General features: G+C 39.1%; 1 protein-coding gene across 7 annotated transcripts in view; it reads left to right on the top strand.

The window, feature by feature from the left end:
• Positions 1-542: 542 nt before the first annotated feature.
• The window catches only part of TECRL (trans-2,3-enoyl-CoA reductase like), a 59,924-nt gene continuing 44,678 nt past the window's right edge, over positions 543-15,788 (top strand). For all 7 annotated transcript variants that reach the window (XR_011150525.1, XM_069013015.1, XM_069013017.1 and 4 more), the window contains exons 1-2: positions 543-828; positions 14,187-14,238. Coding sequence is in view for 6 of the 7 variants with exons in the window: in XM_069013015.1 (XP_068869116.1) it covers positions 595-828; positions 14,187-14,238 (286 nt within the window). In the remaining variant the exon portion in view is untranslated. The remainder of the gene's footprint in view (positions 829-14,186; positions 14,239-15,788) is intronic.

Below are 15,788 nucleotides of genomic sequence, written 5' to 3'. Positions count from 1 at the left end.
TAAGGAAAGCTCTTTCCCATTAAATACCAGAAAATCCATAGTGCTAAACCCAAGCAGATATGGGCAAGCATCCCCTAAATTTTGCTGATGAACTCATGGTATTTTGTTAGTAGATATTTCTAAAACAGATGACATCTGATTATGATGATGATTCTAGAATAGATGACATCTATATCTCTTCATGTGTGTGTATGTGGAGATTTTAAACACCTGTCTCAGTAGGTAACAGTGGAATTTACTACATTCATTTCTGGTTGCCTCTCTGGGGCTTGGGAACTTCAGGATCTGTTATCTGCTAGTAGGGAATCTCTGCATGTCTTGTTTCAAATGCTGGTTAAAATAAAATGAAAAAAAGAAAATAAGGAAGCAGCAGCACCAATGCAGCACATCATGATAGCAGATTAAATATAGACATGGATTAACAGAGCCATTGTTTTCACTCCTGCTAAATAAGACAGTACACTTAAAATGGAATGCCACTTGACCTTTTGTGTCTTGTTAGTCTGTGACTGTATTTAACTGAGGCAGAGAGGAAACATTTTCCCCTGGAACTGTCCCCTGTTGATATGACGATCGCTGCTGCTGGGTCACACCATGCTCAAGAGGCAGAATCCCAGCACTCCAGAGCACAGGAGGGATCTCGCAGCCGATGGAGGAGCTCTGTCCATGTCTCACAATGACTCCCGCTCTTTTTTCAGCTTATCTCAGCGGGTGCTCTCTGCTGGTCGGATCAAACCATCGCCAGCGCTCAAACATTCAAAAATCACGTACTTTGAAGTAGAAATTGTTGATGTGCAAAGCAAAAAGCAGATCTGCATTGTGGACAAGGTGAGTGTATTATCCCAGCACGCTGGGGCTGTGCCTGGTTCACACGGTGCCAGTTCAGGGACTCTGTTTTCAGTGTGTCGTGGTCTTATTCTGTAGCACTACTTTCATTCCTTTCTCTGGGAGACACTAAGAATTCCTTGTTAGTCACAACCCTGGGCTGTGCTTCTTCAGGATTTTTACAAATAATCCTGCACTGGTTTGTTGTAGACCTCCTGGCTGCTCTGTGGATTCAAAGTTATGTCCTTAGGCTGACTCTTGACACTTAGATTGCAGTGTCTGTTTCAGAGCACGATACTTAAACGTTTAGTTCAGAATGGATTCTCAGTTTTAATACGTTTGTAAAGCTTACCATCTCTGCAATGCTAGGAGTACTTGCTGGTATCTAAATGTACTCTGCTGTGCCCTGCTTATTAGATTGGAACTGGCAATTTAAAAAAAAATTAGTTTTAAACAAAGGGTCTTAGCTAAAAGAGCTAAGTTTTTGAGTTCCGAGTTTTTGTTTGGATTTTTTTTTTTGTTTGAATAATGTGAGTAAAACAATATAAACTACAGCCAAATTGCATAAGTAGGATGAGAGGACTGGGTAGGAAGGAAGTTTACGAACCCATAAATAACAGCTAAAAAATGCTTCATAAATATTTTCATCACAATTTTTGTGATTCATTGTCTCTCAGTGAAAGAGTTGGTCTCTTGCCTGCCATGAAAATGGGAATCCTAATCTATTTAGCCTGTGGAATTTTTCAGTAACTTAGTGGAGTTTTGGGACTTACTGTTTTCTAGAAAAAAGAAATCCCCTTATTCTCATTGGCAAGAGCTGGAACAGGTAGATAAGTTTGCTTCAAATGTTTAATTTAATGCCTTTGAAATATGCAGGGTGGAATACTACCAGATTTCCAGTGTTCTTGGTAAATTAAAGGGTGTTTTTGCAACTTGTGTGCCTAATTAAATGGGAAATGACTCATTTGTTCATTCCTAATGGGGCAAAATATATTTTGCTATTTTTTTTAATGTAGCCAAAGAGGAAACGTGTCCAAAATGGTCAAACAAATAAGATAACTATTAATAACAATTTTGATGATAGCGTTCACATCACTTTATTGAGTGTTATTTACACCGTTAGTTTATCTACATACATTTAGAATTAGGTTTTGATCAAAAGAAAGACTATGTCTGTTTCTTATCTTGAGCTTTCTTATAGTGTCATTAAAAGAAACATAATACAGAAACAGCATTAGGCAAAGAGCCACATTTCAGGAATCTTTCTGTGCTGCATGCTGCTGGGATGATACCAGACCTGTGTTTTAATCTTTATTCTGAGTTCTTCTGACCTTGAAGATTTTCTACACCTCCTCCAAACCATGGACTCTGTCCCTGTAGAGGTGAAAAGAGAGACATGAGTGGTGATTGCTAAGTACTCTTTATTCAGAGGTAAAATACACAGAGGGTAGCAATAACAGCAGGAAGCCTCTGCTCAGAAACAGGAATATATGTTCAATTTACATAGCCAGCAGCATGGACTTTTATAAAAATATTTTTGGCACAGTACTAAGGGGTTGGTGCAGGTATAGTATAAGGCTGAGATTTCTGAGACAGCCTAAAGAATTTGGTTTCTGTATGCTCATTCACCTGGCTGTTTAAGTCCCTTTATTTGCTGTGATAATCCCCTCCTAAGTCAACCCTGAAAGTACAGAAGTTGAGTTGCTTGCTTCCATGAACACTTGTTATTATTGGTGACCTTAATTTAAGTTGGTTTTTAGAGCAAACAAGAGTCTGTTGTACTGGATTCTGCATAACTTTCTGTTTAATTAAATATAACTGATACAGGGCCAACATGACACTTCTAATGCCTGTTTTCTGTTTGTAAGACAGTTATGATTAACTTAATTTCTTGGGTTTGCATGTAATTATTGCTTGTCAGAATAGGAGAGAGTGGGAACCATAGATTTTAAAATGTATGTATTTAGATTCTTATTGCACATTACTAGTGGTTCAGAATATTATGATTTAGCAATGCATTTGTAATATTCTCAGATAAATCTAAAGGGCCAAACTGTATTGTAATGGCAGAGAGAAGAACCCTTTCTTTCTCCACCCAACAGAAACTCAAGCAGAGTAATTCAGTGCTTAATGCTCTGTGGTTAAACACCAGGAGCTGCTTCCAGAGGTTGATTTCCTAGGAGGCTCTTGCATGTGCTTCTGAATCCCATTCAGATTAGTGGGAGCTCTGTAAAGTCTGCAAAATTATGGCACATTTAACTAGTTCTGGTATTTAGCAAGAAATTATTTCCTGTCCTCAATGCAGGGTCAGGGATTTAGAAAAGGTCTGTTTAGCTGTGTGAGCTTGAGAAACCAGTTGGCATCAATGCAAGGTTTTGAATCCAGCACAATTAATTCTCTGAGTTAATTCTCCATCTGAAAAAGGAAAATAACATTACTTCCTTTGGTTTTCTTACCTATCTTATACTTTTGGGAAGGATCAGTGGTTATTATAAGTTCTTGATTGTCTTTAACTTCAAGGAACAGAATAAATATGTATTTGTCTGCTTTTTAAACTTTTAAGACACATTCACATCATATTGCAGGCTTTTCTACAACCAGGAAAGGCAGAAAAAAATACTGAAAGAAAGCAGGAGGAGAGAAAAATCCCAGACATTTTGGTCCCATAGTCATGTCCTGCAGGAGTTGGATCTTGAAGAAAATTACCTAATCTTGCAAAACTTGAAGTAAAATTCACATGAGTCAGCAACACTGGAGCTTATTTTGCACATGCACGCTGTGAACATGAAATTCTTTATGGGAGTATCATTTCTTTTATTTAATATTGTCAACCTGCTCTGGGGACTTTCTCTGCTATGGATATGACATTATGCAAGTAGTTTGGCACACATGAGCTTTTGCAGTGAGTTACTTAAAGAATTTAGAAGAGGAATAGTAGCAGTGTGAGATCTTTTTCCCCGGATTTGCTCTTGGTACAGAAATTAATTCCAAGGTGATAAGCCATGGAGAAGAGGCTTCTAATTTTGGGGGATGGGGAGGGAATGGAGGAATCACAAACTTGCCTCACTTTATTTTTTTTTTTCCCCCCAGTTATTCTACAAAATGTCCCCAAACTAGGGGAAGTCTCCAAGTGGGGAAAGTTAATTTAAACTTAGGCTACAACTGCCCTTAAAAGCAGCACATAAATGCTCAGAGGAGGTGCCTAGGGACTAGGCACTGAAGTTGTGAGGAGGTGTACGAGCAACCTCCGGCTCCACACACTGCCCATGACAGGACAAGAGTCCAGGTGTCTGGGTCAGTGTGCAGGACAGCATCCTGGGTTTTCCTTCCTTCTTTCCCTGCTCCCCAGGGAGGCAGGCCCAGGAGAGGATGTTTCTGAGCAGGAAGGTTCTTACCCAGGCAGGCAAAGGCCTTACAAGAGCTGGTGCCTGAAAGCCACAATTAGGAAAATTAACCAAGCAATTTGGCCCATATTTTGACAGTTAAGAGATGGTAAATAACAGTTTAGTGTCTTGTGGGCCAATCTTCACCTCTTGAATATGCACATCAATACTGCATTTATGTGAAGATATTCTCAGATTAATAAATAGTTGAATAATAAGTAGTTAAAACATGAATCATACTGGTTTCTTGCTCAGCGAGTGAAAGAAGTATTTAGCAAGGAAGGAATCTCTTCTTTGGCCAGTGTAAAACAGCAGGTGAGCCTAGATGATCAAAAGTCCCTTTTTTCCTTGCAATTTATTAATTTGTATGGATGAAATTGCTATCTCTGTGTAAAGAGGAAAGCATGTAATTAGTGATTTCTTGTAACAAATATTTTCAATTAAAAAGCATCACAAAATGTCTAAGGATTTTGGCTTCTGTATTACTTCCAAAAAGCCACAGAAAACAGCAGAACACACAAAAAACAAGTCTTATAAATGAAAGAAAACAATTCCTTTTTGTATTTTTTAACAAATAACCCACTTTTTTTTTTTGCCACCCACAACTTATGAAAAATACATAGCTACTCAAAAACTGTTTTACTCATACATAGTTCCAAAAGCCTGATGTAGGTTGGTTTCAAAGTTATCGATGTGCAGTGATTTGATTTATAAATGCTGTTAAAGCAACTCATAACTGTTTCTTTTATAGCACTCATTGTATAATATTTTTTTCTTCATATTAACTTGTAGTAAAATGTATTTTCCCACAAATGGTGCAATGTAATTAACTTTTCATGAGTTGCTTTTAAGGCAGAAAGTGTTACACAATACAGTTTTTACAGAATAAATCACCTCTGGGGGAACCAGCAGAGAAAGCTTTTTCCCATCAAAAGCCTCGGAGCTCAGTAGTTTTGTGCTGTATGTTTTTGCAAGTTAAGCTGTAAACAGAGGTGGAAACTCAGGTTTTGGCTCCTATGCAGTGATCCTCCTTTTCAGAACACTTCCTAAGGCCTGCAGAAGAGAGCTTGGTCCCTCAGATGTGCAGGAAGAGCCTCTTTTCTTGATGTGTTGCAAAGATAATGGAGGCTACTTTCCTACTGTTCATTAAACCAGCTCTCCATGTCCCACCTCATGCCCTCTGCCACTGAAATCTCTTTGTAAAACCCAGTTAGTGATAGATAAATGTTTTTAGTTGACAATACACCCTGTAGGAACATTTACCTGTGTGTTTGTGAGTGTAGGCATGCTGTGCAATGCCTACAATGAATGTCATGTGAATATTGTCATTTTTAGTGAATTAAAAGGCCCTTGCATAGGCACATATCTGTGCATCAACCCAGTCACTTCTACATACACAACATTTCTTGCAGAGAAATATTACAGTGTGTATATCACTACATCTTTTGCCAAAGATGAATTAGGGCTTATTCTGATTGCTCTGAAAGGCCTGTCCTTCTCCGAACGAGTTCATAAGCATTTTTTGGTTTGAAAATCACCTAAATCAACAAAGTGTCTTTGTACCTGCATGCGATGACTTAATAATACAATGAATTTACACTGGCATGTCAGCAAAGCCATTTGCATGCAGAAATGCTGTCTCTGGTATCAGAAATCTCTTCCCCTTGCCTGTGGGTTGCTCCTCTCTCACAGAAAGTGAACAACCAAGGAGAGCAGTCATCACTGTCTCTTGCACAGTCAGCTCTAGCAAATAAAAATAACTTCTCACATCATGGCTTGAAGGTTAGACATACCACATTCATTTTAGGTGAGCAAATGCAGTCATTAAAGTAGGCAATGAAACTCTGCAAAGGAACTCTTTGCAGTACCAGAACATCGCCTCTAATGTCAGATTCTCCCCATTAGCCTCATTCTAGGGAAACAAAGTAAAGAAGTCCTTTCCCAGGAAAGAGATTAATACCTTCATGGCCATTTTAGGTATTCCCCCTCCCCCACCCCCCCTTAAATCTTTCACTTCTAATATTTCACTTCAGAGGACTATATATTCTTCTTTGTGGAGAATGAGCAGAACCTGTGACCATCCACAGCGGCCTCATTTCACGCAGAGGATTTTTATCATCATTTTTCTCATTCAGGCAATCGGTCATTGAAGATGTGCCACCTCTGATGCCAGAGATGCCCAAAGGGGCTGAATAACCAGCTGTGTCAAACTAGGGGGCTTACTATAGTAAGACATGGATATGCTGAGTCCCACATAGCAGCAGTTCCGACAGAAAAATGGCTGAATTTAGTCTGATTGCTGTAAGAAGTCCTCTTTTTAAATTTCCTTTTGTAAGGAGGATTTGGTGGTGTCTTTTACTGTACATTTTCACAGCATCCAGCACAATGGGGATCTGGTCCCTGCTGGGGGCACAGCAAAAAAAATACATTTATAAAATCTGTGTGTTTTCTTGCCTGTAAGAATTGAATCTTATACCTAGCCTCCAGTGCTGGAAGTGATGACAGTAGTATTTTCTTCCCCAGTTATTACTTATACTTGGTAAAGTAGGTAAACATATTCAAATTCTGTTGTAGCAATGCATGACACTTATTTCTTCCTGCTCTGCTAGAAATTCACATAATTTTAATGTCAATATAGCTACAGATGGTTTCAGATGAAAAGAGGCAACTGTACATATAACTTCTTGCTTGCTGCGAGATGGCTTTTTAAATGGAATACCTGGAGAAATGGCCTTTGATTTTTCTAGAAGAGAGAGACTGGGGAGGGGAGAAACTGGTACCTTTAGGGCATTTAGCATTTGTAAAGGGATAATTTAAAGAATTACAGAAGCTGCAACAGATGACTAATGCTTCAGCTGATACTAATCAAAGCTTAGAAGTGCCTTTAAATGACAGGTTTTATGCATCTCTTATTTTAGATAAAAAAAGCCTAAGCCTGGGGAAAGAATAAAGAAACAAATATAATAAATATTAAAAAAAAAATTAAGTTTCATACAAAGTTCAGCAAAAACAAGAGAGTGAATTTGTGATACACTGGTGGTGCTCCAACTCTTCCTGAACATAAGCCATTCTGGCCAGCACTAAAAGGCAGCTATGTTACCAGAACAGTGAATATTGCCAAAAATTCTCAACAGATACAGATTCCCAGCCAGTGTGAAAATGTCCTCTTGCCCACCAAAGTTATGACATTTTACCCCAGCCACACGTTTGCCTTATTGCATCAAAGATAATTCACAGATTATTGCAAATTATGAATGTACTGGAGCAATACCAGACCACAGGGAGCAGTAGATGTTTTATTAGTCTAATAGCTAACAGCACAGCCCATGATGGAAAGTCAGGTGCATAATGGCATCTCATATAGGCATTATTGTAGCATTAAAATACTCCTGCATGTGATTTATTGCTCCATCAGAACATGCTTCAGGTTCTTTCTGAAGTCAGACGTGTGATTCTTCACAAAACACCTGAGCCATGTAGTCATGGATCTATAAATACCCAGCAGTATATGTTAATGCTGTTATTATATCTGCCTATGTTTAAGCAATTCTGGATTTTAAAAAGGTCCTAAAAATGCAAGATTTTCTTTCTTAACAGCCACGTTTCTTGTGCTTCAAAAGACGAAACTGTGGCAGTCAGAGAATCTCTACCAGAAGTACAGCAAGTGTCTCCTCACTGCACTTGGTATTGAATAATGAATAGCACTTGGATTTCTAACAGACCTGATGCTGCCTGGTTGTTCTCATATATCACCCTCATTTCCCATTCCTATCTGCTGCTTCTCAGCTTCCAGCTTCCCTCCATGGACCTGCTTTATTAGCCCTGCTACTCATAGAGCCACTTGTTTCGACAAAATAAATTCTTCTGCGAATTTTCTTTTGAATTGCTGGATCTTTTGGCTTTTTTTTTTTTACTTCATGCAGTCCCCCAAATAGATTGTGACCATCTTGTGCTAAATATTGGTTGAGTTTCTTTGGTGCACCTCGTGATTTTAAATTTTAGCAGTCTGTGTAGATATAAAAAAGCAAACAAAAATCTGTACAGCCATTTAATAGAAAAGGGAAGACAAATTCAGAGGCTCCACAGCTAAGCCATATGCTTTATCTGTGCTAGAACTGGAAATCAAAATCCAAACAAAAACATAAACCCCACCCCAAGCCTCACTTTTTTCCTGAGAAGTACAGGTCAGAATTTTTCTTTATTATTCTAAAAATATATTATTTATATTTTATTAAAGAAAACATTGTTATATATATTTATAATAAAACATTATAATATTTATTTTAAAGTTTCTGTTATTATTTTTCTTTTATATTACTTTCTTTTTTGTCACATAATTTGTTTTTAGGTGAATATCCCAAATGTTGCTGTCTTTGAAAGCAACAGTGGGAAAAAAAATGAATTTTTGATGAGGTAGAATTTGGGAAAGATTGCATTACAAATTAATTCTGAAATATTTCAATCTGTTATGACACAATAAATATTTCAAGTTCAATTTATTTTACAACTTAATAGTGCATTTATTTGCATATTATTTCCTATTGAGTTGTTTTCAATGACACGAGAGCCATGTGTTATATTATTTTGCACCATCATGATAGATGTGTCATAAAATAATGCAAAAGTAATGACAGTTTCATACAGATGAGGGATAAAAAGTAATGAAAATAACAAAATGAATTTCTAGCATGTGCCAGAAGCAGATTTTTAAGAAAAAATTTTATTCCATTTTTAAAATTTGAAGTCAACACAAATTTACACATCCAGGGTTTTGCCAGAACAGCTCCATTTCCCTGGTAGAAAAGTGTTGTGACAGAGGTTTCCTGACAGGTTCTGCTATTCAGGTGCTGAGGTGAACAGTAACCGTACTCAATCGTCCTTAATAAAAGGTCAGAGGACCAATTCCAGTCAGATTTGCTCAGAAATTGGTGTACATGTTGAATTCTGTAAACTGAGGCATGGCCTGCACACCTTCTCTCTGCTAATGAATTATATTCTCTTTACTTCCACTCTCATCTTTAGCAGAGAGCTAAAAAGCTCTTTTTGGTGTCTGACACTTTTTCAGGCAATTATTTGCAAAGAGAGAGGATTCTTTTTTTTAATATAAATACCCAGCTAGCAGTACAAAAACAATTCATCATCTTTAGAGACAAACTTGCCTGGTGTACATTGACATGACTGCACCCGGCAAGCATGTGGCTACGTGTATTCTTAGCTAATTTGGCCCATAATCACTGGAAATATTAGTCAGATTATCTCATATGCCAAGGTTCATGTGACCAGTTAATAATCTGGAAGACTGCTCAGTGAGACAGCCCTCTACTTACGTACGTGTGCTGGAAACTACTTCAGCTCAAGCCATAATTTGAAATATCTCCTGGTTCTGGAAAGACTGGATTGAGAGATTGAGATCAGAGCCAGCTGTTTGGGAGCCACTTCACTGCAGTCTACTGAGTAAAATACTGCATTCTGTATAAAGCCTTTGTGTAGCTGCTGACAGCACTTGTCTATATGTAGTTACCTCTATGTCATTTCCATGGTGAGCTCATTTATTTATATCTCTTTGGGCATGACCAGCACACTGGTTCACCAAGAGAGCAGTGTGGGACACACTGGGGAAAGGTTAAAGCAAAACAGTTCCAAATTTTTAATTCTGTCTTTGAAAACTGACAATAAGAAAGAGCCAGTCTAATCTAGAAGTCAAATTCATGAAAGACAGAACTCTGTTAGAACAGGTGTTTTTCTAATTAACTTTCTGTGGAATGCTGCTGGTTTCTGATAATACAGCATGCTCCCAAAACAAGGACAGGGTGGAAAAGCAGTAATGATGAAGCATTTGTTGAGTACTGAATTTGGAAATTACCTGGCTTTCCCATTAGCTGGTTATCTGTTTTGCAGCCAGATCCTCAGCTGCAATAAACTGATGTCACCCCTTTGAACAAATTTACCCTGGCTGAAGATGGGGTGGTGGTTAATGAGCAGCTGGAGTGGAAGAATTTCTGAATTTCTGCAATTATGGAAAATGCCTATTATAAAGTAGGTGACTCAGCAGTGCAGTGGTACTGGTGTGTCACAAAGAAAAAAAATATTCATAGGGAAATGTTGAATGAAAGATTACTTATTTGCTGAAATTCTATTATTCAAATTCTTATTGATATTCTGCTGACCTCTGACCCCTACAATAGTTCTTTAGTGCAAGAACTGTGTGATGCAATTACATACAGATCACCAGATTTGGCATAATTCTTTGACTTATAAATGTAAAAGAGGTAGGAAAGTGGATAACTATCTGATTAGCTTGCACTCACAAAAGGCACTATTAAGTTCCCTTAATATCTTCCACTTAGTGCTCTTCCTTGAGTCATAGCATAAAATACTAATATGGTATTTTAAATCTTAAAAAGAAATGTGATGCTTTGTGCATTGGTGTTGAAAGGAAGAACAGAACTGGTATGGATGACCCAGAAGGTCCTTTAATTCTTGAATTCCTACAAATGAAAAGTTGCCTCAAATGGAAAAGCAAAAGTTTTCTGGCTGTGAAAGTACAGGAAAACCAGGATTTGACATTTTTAAATCATCCTTTTCTGAATGAAAAGTGTAATGAATGGAACTCACAGCTGTAAAATATGCATTTATTCATAACATTTTTTCGAGAAAAAGTAGTCTGGCACCTTACACATGATAGCCATTTATTAGAAAGTTGACTATATTTTAAATCTGGTGTTAGACTACAAGTTAAGAAGTTGTGGGAAAAAAACTGGTTTGACCATCCAACTGTAGAAGATACATACCAAATAAGAATGGAAATCCGTCTTGCTTTAAACAAAGTAAGGGTAGTCACTCACTCTGCTTTGCCTTTACATATTTGAAAAGTGCTGAAATAGAAGAAAGAAAGGGTTGTAGCACTTTTAGAAATAATTCAGAAGAATGAGAGTAAGACTAATAATTACAGTGAAATATTCCAGAGTGTTTTATTCAGTTAGCAGAAAGGGTAATAAGGGCAGATACTTTCCCAGTCCTGACAATTCCTCAGCTTGTATTGATGTACAATGAAAAGAACAAAAGATAACTAATGGTCTACAAAGAGGACACCCTTAGTAGTAAGCTGGTGTCTCAGCATCCGTCTTCTCACTGATCAATATTAGAAACTGTAACTTCACTGGTTGTTTTATGAGGTCTTTAAAAAAGGACACAGAATTATCAAGATCATAAAAAAGTGTATTTCATTCTTTTGTGGCTATAGCCTCATTATTCTGCCTGGGAAAGGACACTGCGATTCTTCTATGTCACAGCCCATTCTGAAGGGAGAAAGTATTTGTGTTATTTTTCAGCTCACAATCTGTGCAGTTTGTCTCAAGTGGAAGGGTCCTCCTCTAAGCCAGCTGGCTCATAAAACAAGTGTCCTGCTGCCCTCCTGGCTGGATGTGAGCTCCATGCTTTCCCTTGGCCCCCACAGCCTGTGCAGAGCCACGCAGAGCTGCCAGACTGCGACTCACCAGCCCAGACATCTCTGGGCCCGGGCTGGCAGGGCTTAAACCAGCTCTGGCCTGAAGCAGCTTGGATGTAGCCAAGCACAGCAGTGCTCCTGCTAATGAGCTCTGCCTTGCTCAGGGGTGTACAGAGCACGGCCCTTCCAGCTGCTGCTGTACACTGCGGGCGCCGGCTTTGGAGGTGGGGAGTGGTGTGTGGTGCTGCACATCACACACCCCATGGGCACACTCACCGGCTCCTGGGCTGCAGCAGGACACTGGAAGCACTTTGTAACTTTTAAACACCTAAGGCATGTGGATGGTTCCACAGAGAGACCTAAAGCACGAGCTTAGATCAACTTTTTAAATAGCTGAAGTTAGGCTCTGCCATAGGAGGATTTAGAGGGGAGAAAGCACTGATTGTCTCAGGATGAAAAAAGGGAGAGGGATGTAAAGGTAGAGTTGCTAACGAGGGCTGGGCTAGACATTTGGAACAGATTGAGAGCAGCTCTGCCCTGAAGTGAAAACATACTCAGGAGAGCTGGAGATGGAGACCTGGGCTGTGTTTTGAGCAAGCACTGCTCTGTAAGCGTGCTAAGATTTACAGTTTTTCAGCTTTGACTAAATCAGATGATCAGCTCTCCAGAGCATGGTTTGGCCCTAGCTACTCTGTCCCAGAACCCATCACAGTGAGGTGCTGATCTGTAGGGATGCAGGCCCTGCAGTACTGTGGCTTATACTGTCTTTCTGACAAATTGGAAAAGACCATCCCTGTCCTTCAGCTGGCAATGCCAGCTCTGAATACCTGCACATCTGCCCTGTGCTAGGACACATGACAGATTTTGGTCTGCAGGCTTGTGTGCTGAATAGGTTTTGCTACATAACAGTGCTTGCATCTATATCTGATGGATTCTGGGCTCCAGGCCTCACAGGTGTGAGATTACAAAGTGTGATAAAGCAATTTCAGACATTTTTAGAGGTTTTGAGAACATAAGCCCCCCAGCTCTGGTATTCAAGTCCGCAGAGGGTGCACATGTGACAAGAAAAGACACATGGAGGCTATGGGAGATGCGCTGTTCTATTGGGTGTTGCATGAAATGGCTTCAGTGCAATAAACAAAGATAAAATATTTTCTTTCATTTTTGAACTAAGAAAGATAAAATGTCTTCTTTGTTTGCTGCAGCTAGGAAGAAAAGAGACTCCCAGGGCAATGCCTCTTGCCTGGCCCAGTACTGTTCAATGTGGTTTGGGTCAACACAGGTTTGGGGACAGAGAAAAGGTGATCCCTGGTTTCAAGGAGCCCAGGCCTTGATTTGGGTGGAGTTGGCATTGCTTAGCAGCCACAACATAGACACAAGTGAGGGTTTAAGTAGAATGTGATTTACAGCAGTGCCTGTAAATAAGGACTTTTCCAATGCCCAGTAAAACCCTCTGTAACTGTGGAAAATAGAGTGTTCTCAGCTAAACTCAAGAAAAAAGCTGGGAGAGGTCTGTACTTTACTGCCTTTTAGCACAGGTGTCATTTTACATCTTTAGATCATTGAAATCCATATTGAGCTCTCTACCTGTTCATATTATTTCTGGAAGCAAGTTGGGTTACTCATAAGTACTGATAGCACACATATTTTACATTTGCATGGGGTGTCAAATTACATAAGAGTAAACTTTTCTTTTTGTGCTGATTTGTTGCTTTGGAGTCAGCAATTTTATTTTGTTTCATCAGTATTTCTCCAAACTCAATCTTTTCAACAAAACAACTTATGTTAAGGTTCTGACTGATCTCTACTAGGAGAATTTCTCATGTTCTTCTCTATACTTTTGCATGGTTATTGTCACAATCCACTAATAAGTAGCTCAACATGCTACTTCCTCAAGAGTCCTGTTGCCTTTCCTGGAAAACAAAAGGCAAATCCAAGTCTTTTGCTCTAGTATATGCTGTGTTTCTCATACAATTTGTATGAAGTATATTAAGAAATCAATATACACGATAAAACAGAGCCTAAAAAAGCCTCCAGACTGCCCTCTAACACTGTGACACCTGAATTGCTTCAGTGGACATGAACAAAAGCACACAGAAGCAAACTCATTTCAGGCAGAAAGGACAGAACCTGCCACTTTTGCTACTGGCCTCTCCAGAGAACCCTTTCATATCTCTAGGAGATGGACCTCAGCATGCTTCAATCTAAAGCTAAACCCTTTAAATTTTTCCACTGGTTTGACCTTGGGGGCAATTATTGCATCAAGCAGTGCCAGCAGCTTTCTCTCTTGACCCTTGTGGTTTTACCCTTCCATTGACCAGGCAGAGGTGGTCCAGGTGACATGTAAATCAAATGTGGACAATCCTTAATAACATACCAACCTGTGAAAGCAAATTTTCTGATTTGTTTCATTCTAGCCTGAAGAACTTGCAGACAAACTTAAGCATATCTGCATTAGACAAGTGGAGAAAGGATCCCAAAGTGAAGAAGAAAGAAAAACTAATCTGCATGAATTTTGCTTTCTTTTCCAGGTACCTCCAGCATCTACTCTTCTTGATGTGAAACACAAATTTCACAAAGCATGTAAGTAATATGGCTACCAGGCTGGAGGCATAGTTAGAGGTCTTTCACTTAGAGAAATTGTCAAATTTATTTTTCATGAATCTCACACAAAAGCTGAGACTGGCTTGACAGCTCCAGTGCTCAATAAGAACAGTGTTTGAACTAAAGTTCTATTGTAGCCATTGCAGATGGGAGAGACTGGAAGGAGAAAACTGCATAATTTATCACTGCCAGCACATGAGGGGCAGTAGTTTTTATCTTGTTTTTAACGTTACACATCAATTCAAGACCAGTACTGCATTTGTTCTCCCAGTGTTATACTGGATAAACGTCAATAAATATAGACTGCTTCAAGCTGGCCCTAAACTGACCATGTGGACCAAAGAAATACTGTAGTGGGGAACTTGAGTTCAGAGTGATTAAATGGCATCTGGATTTAGGTTAGATATACAGAGGAAATTCTTTATGGTGAGGGTGGCAAAGCACTGGCACAGGCTGCCCAGAGAAGATGTGGATGTCCTGTCCCTGGAAGGATTCCAGGCCAGGTTGGATGGGGCACTGAGCACCCTGGTCTAGTGGGTGGCATCTTAGATACTGAGCTTTCATTAGTTTTACAAAAAAAAAAAGTGTGATCAACTAAAGGCTAGATCTCTTTTGCAACAACAACAAAAAAAGGTTGTCAGCCACTTATATGCCTGAGTTCAGAGTAGGGTAAGTAGAAAAAGCATTATGCTTCTCCTCTGTCCTTAGAATTTTATAAAACACTGAAGCTTAAGACATCTGTGGTTGCACACGGGTTCAGTTGATGAAGTGAAAGGCTGTTAACCTGCCTGCTCTAAAGTTACTTATTTTCCCTCTCTGTAAGGGCTTGTAAAATACAAAATGGCAAAAGTTCAAAAGCCACACTGCTGAATATGAAAAGATCGAGTGCATAAGTTTTAATATTTCAGCAAGGGTATGTCCTCCCCTCAGTTTGTCAAATGCAGTGCACTTCTGCCTAGAATCTCTTAAATCAATTGAAATGGGATTTATATTGATGCAGTTTAAATTTGTTGGAGAACCCTGGCACAGAGGTTTATGCCAATATAACTGTGATGTGGTTTTTAATGGATTTGGGCTAAAATGATGCGAGATTGTGTACAAGCCATTTCAATGGCACCTGTTTTGATATTAAGAGGCATCTTACTCTCAAGTACCCCCAGTGATGTAAATGGAGCTGAGTGTAAAGGAAGACAGTAAGCATACAACAAAACACAGTACACATCATGAACCAAACCTCTGGCCGTGCAGTGTTTTACAGCACAGGGAAGGGCTGGCAAGTGCCTTCAATGCTTTTTAAGTTCTCCGTTTTTTACGTCAATTCCTCCCATTCCTTGGAGTACACCATATCAGTGTCCTCTGTCCTTTCTTCTCATTTCAGCTCATTGCTTTGATCTCTCTTTTCCAGTTCAGCCTGGATGTTGTTGTCTCATGAGGTTCCCCCCCTTCCTCCTTTCCCAGTTGCAAAGATCAAACCTTCACTTTTTTCTCTTTGTATAGTTAGTGGGATGACAGCTAATAAAATATTGTTC

Source organism: Aphelocoma coerulescens, chromosome 4 (assembly GCF_041296385.1).
Source record: "Aphelocoma coerulescens isolate FSJ_1873_10779 chromosome 4, UR_Acoe_1.0, whole genome shotgun sequence".
Taxonomy (NCBI): domain Eukaryota; kingdom Metazoa; phylum Chordata; class Aves; order Passeriformes; family Corvidae; genus Aphelocoma; species Aphelocoma coerulescens.
The sequence above is the reverse complement of the archived record's forward strand: the minus strand, read 5'-3'. Positions and strand labels throughout refer to the sequence as shown.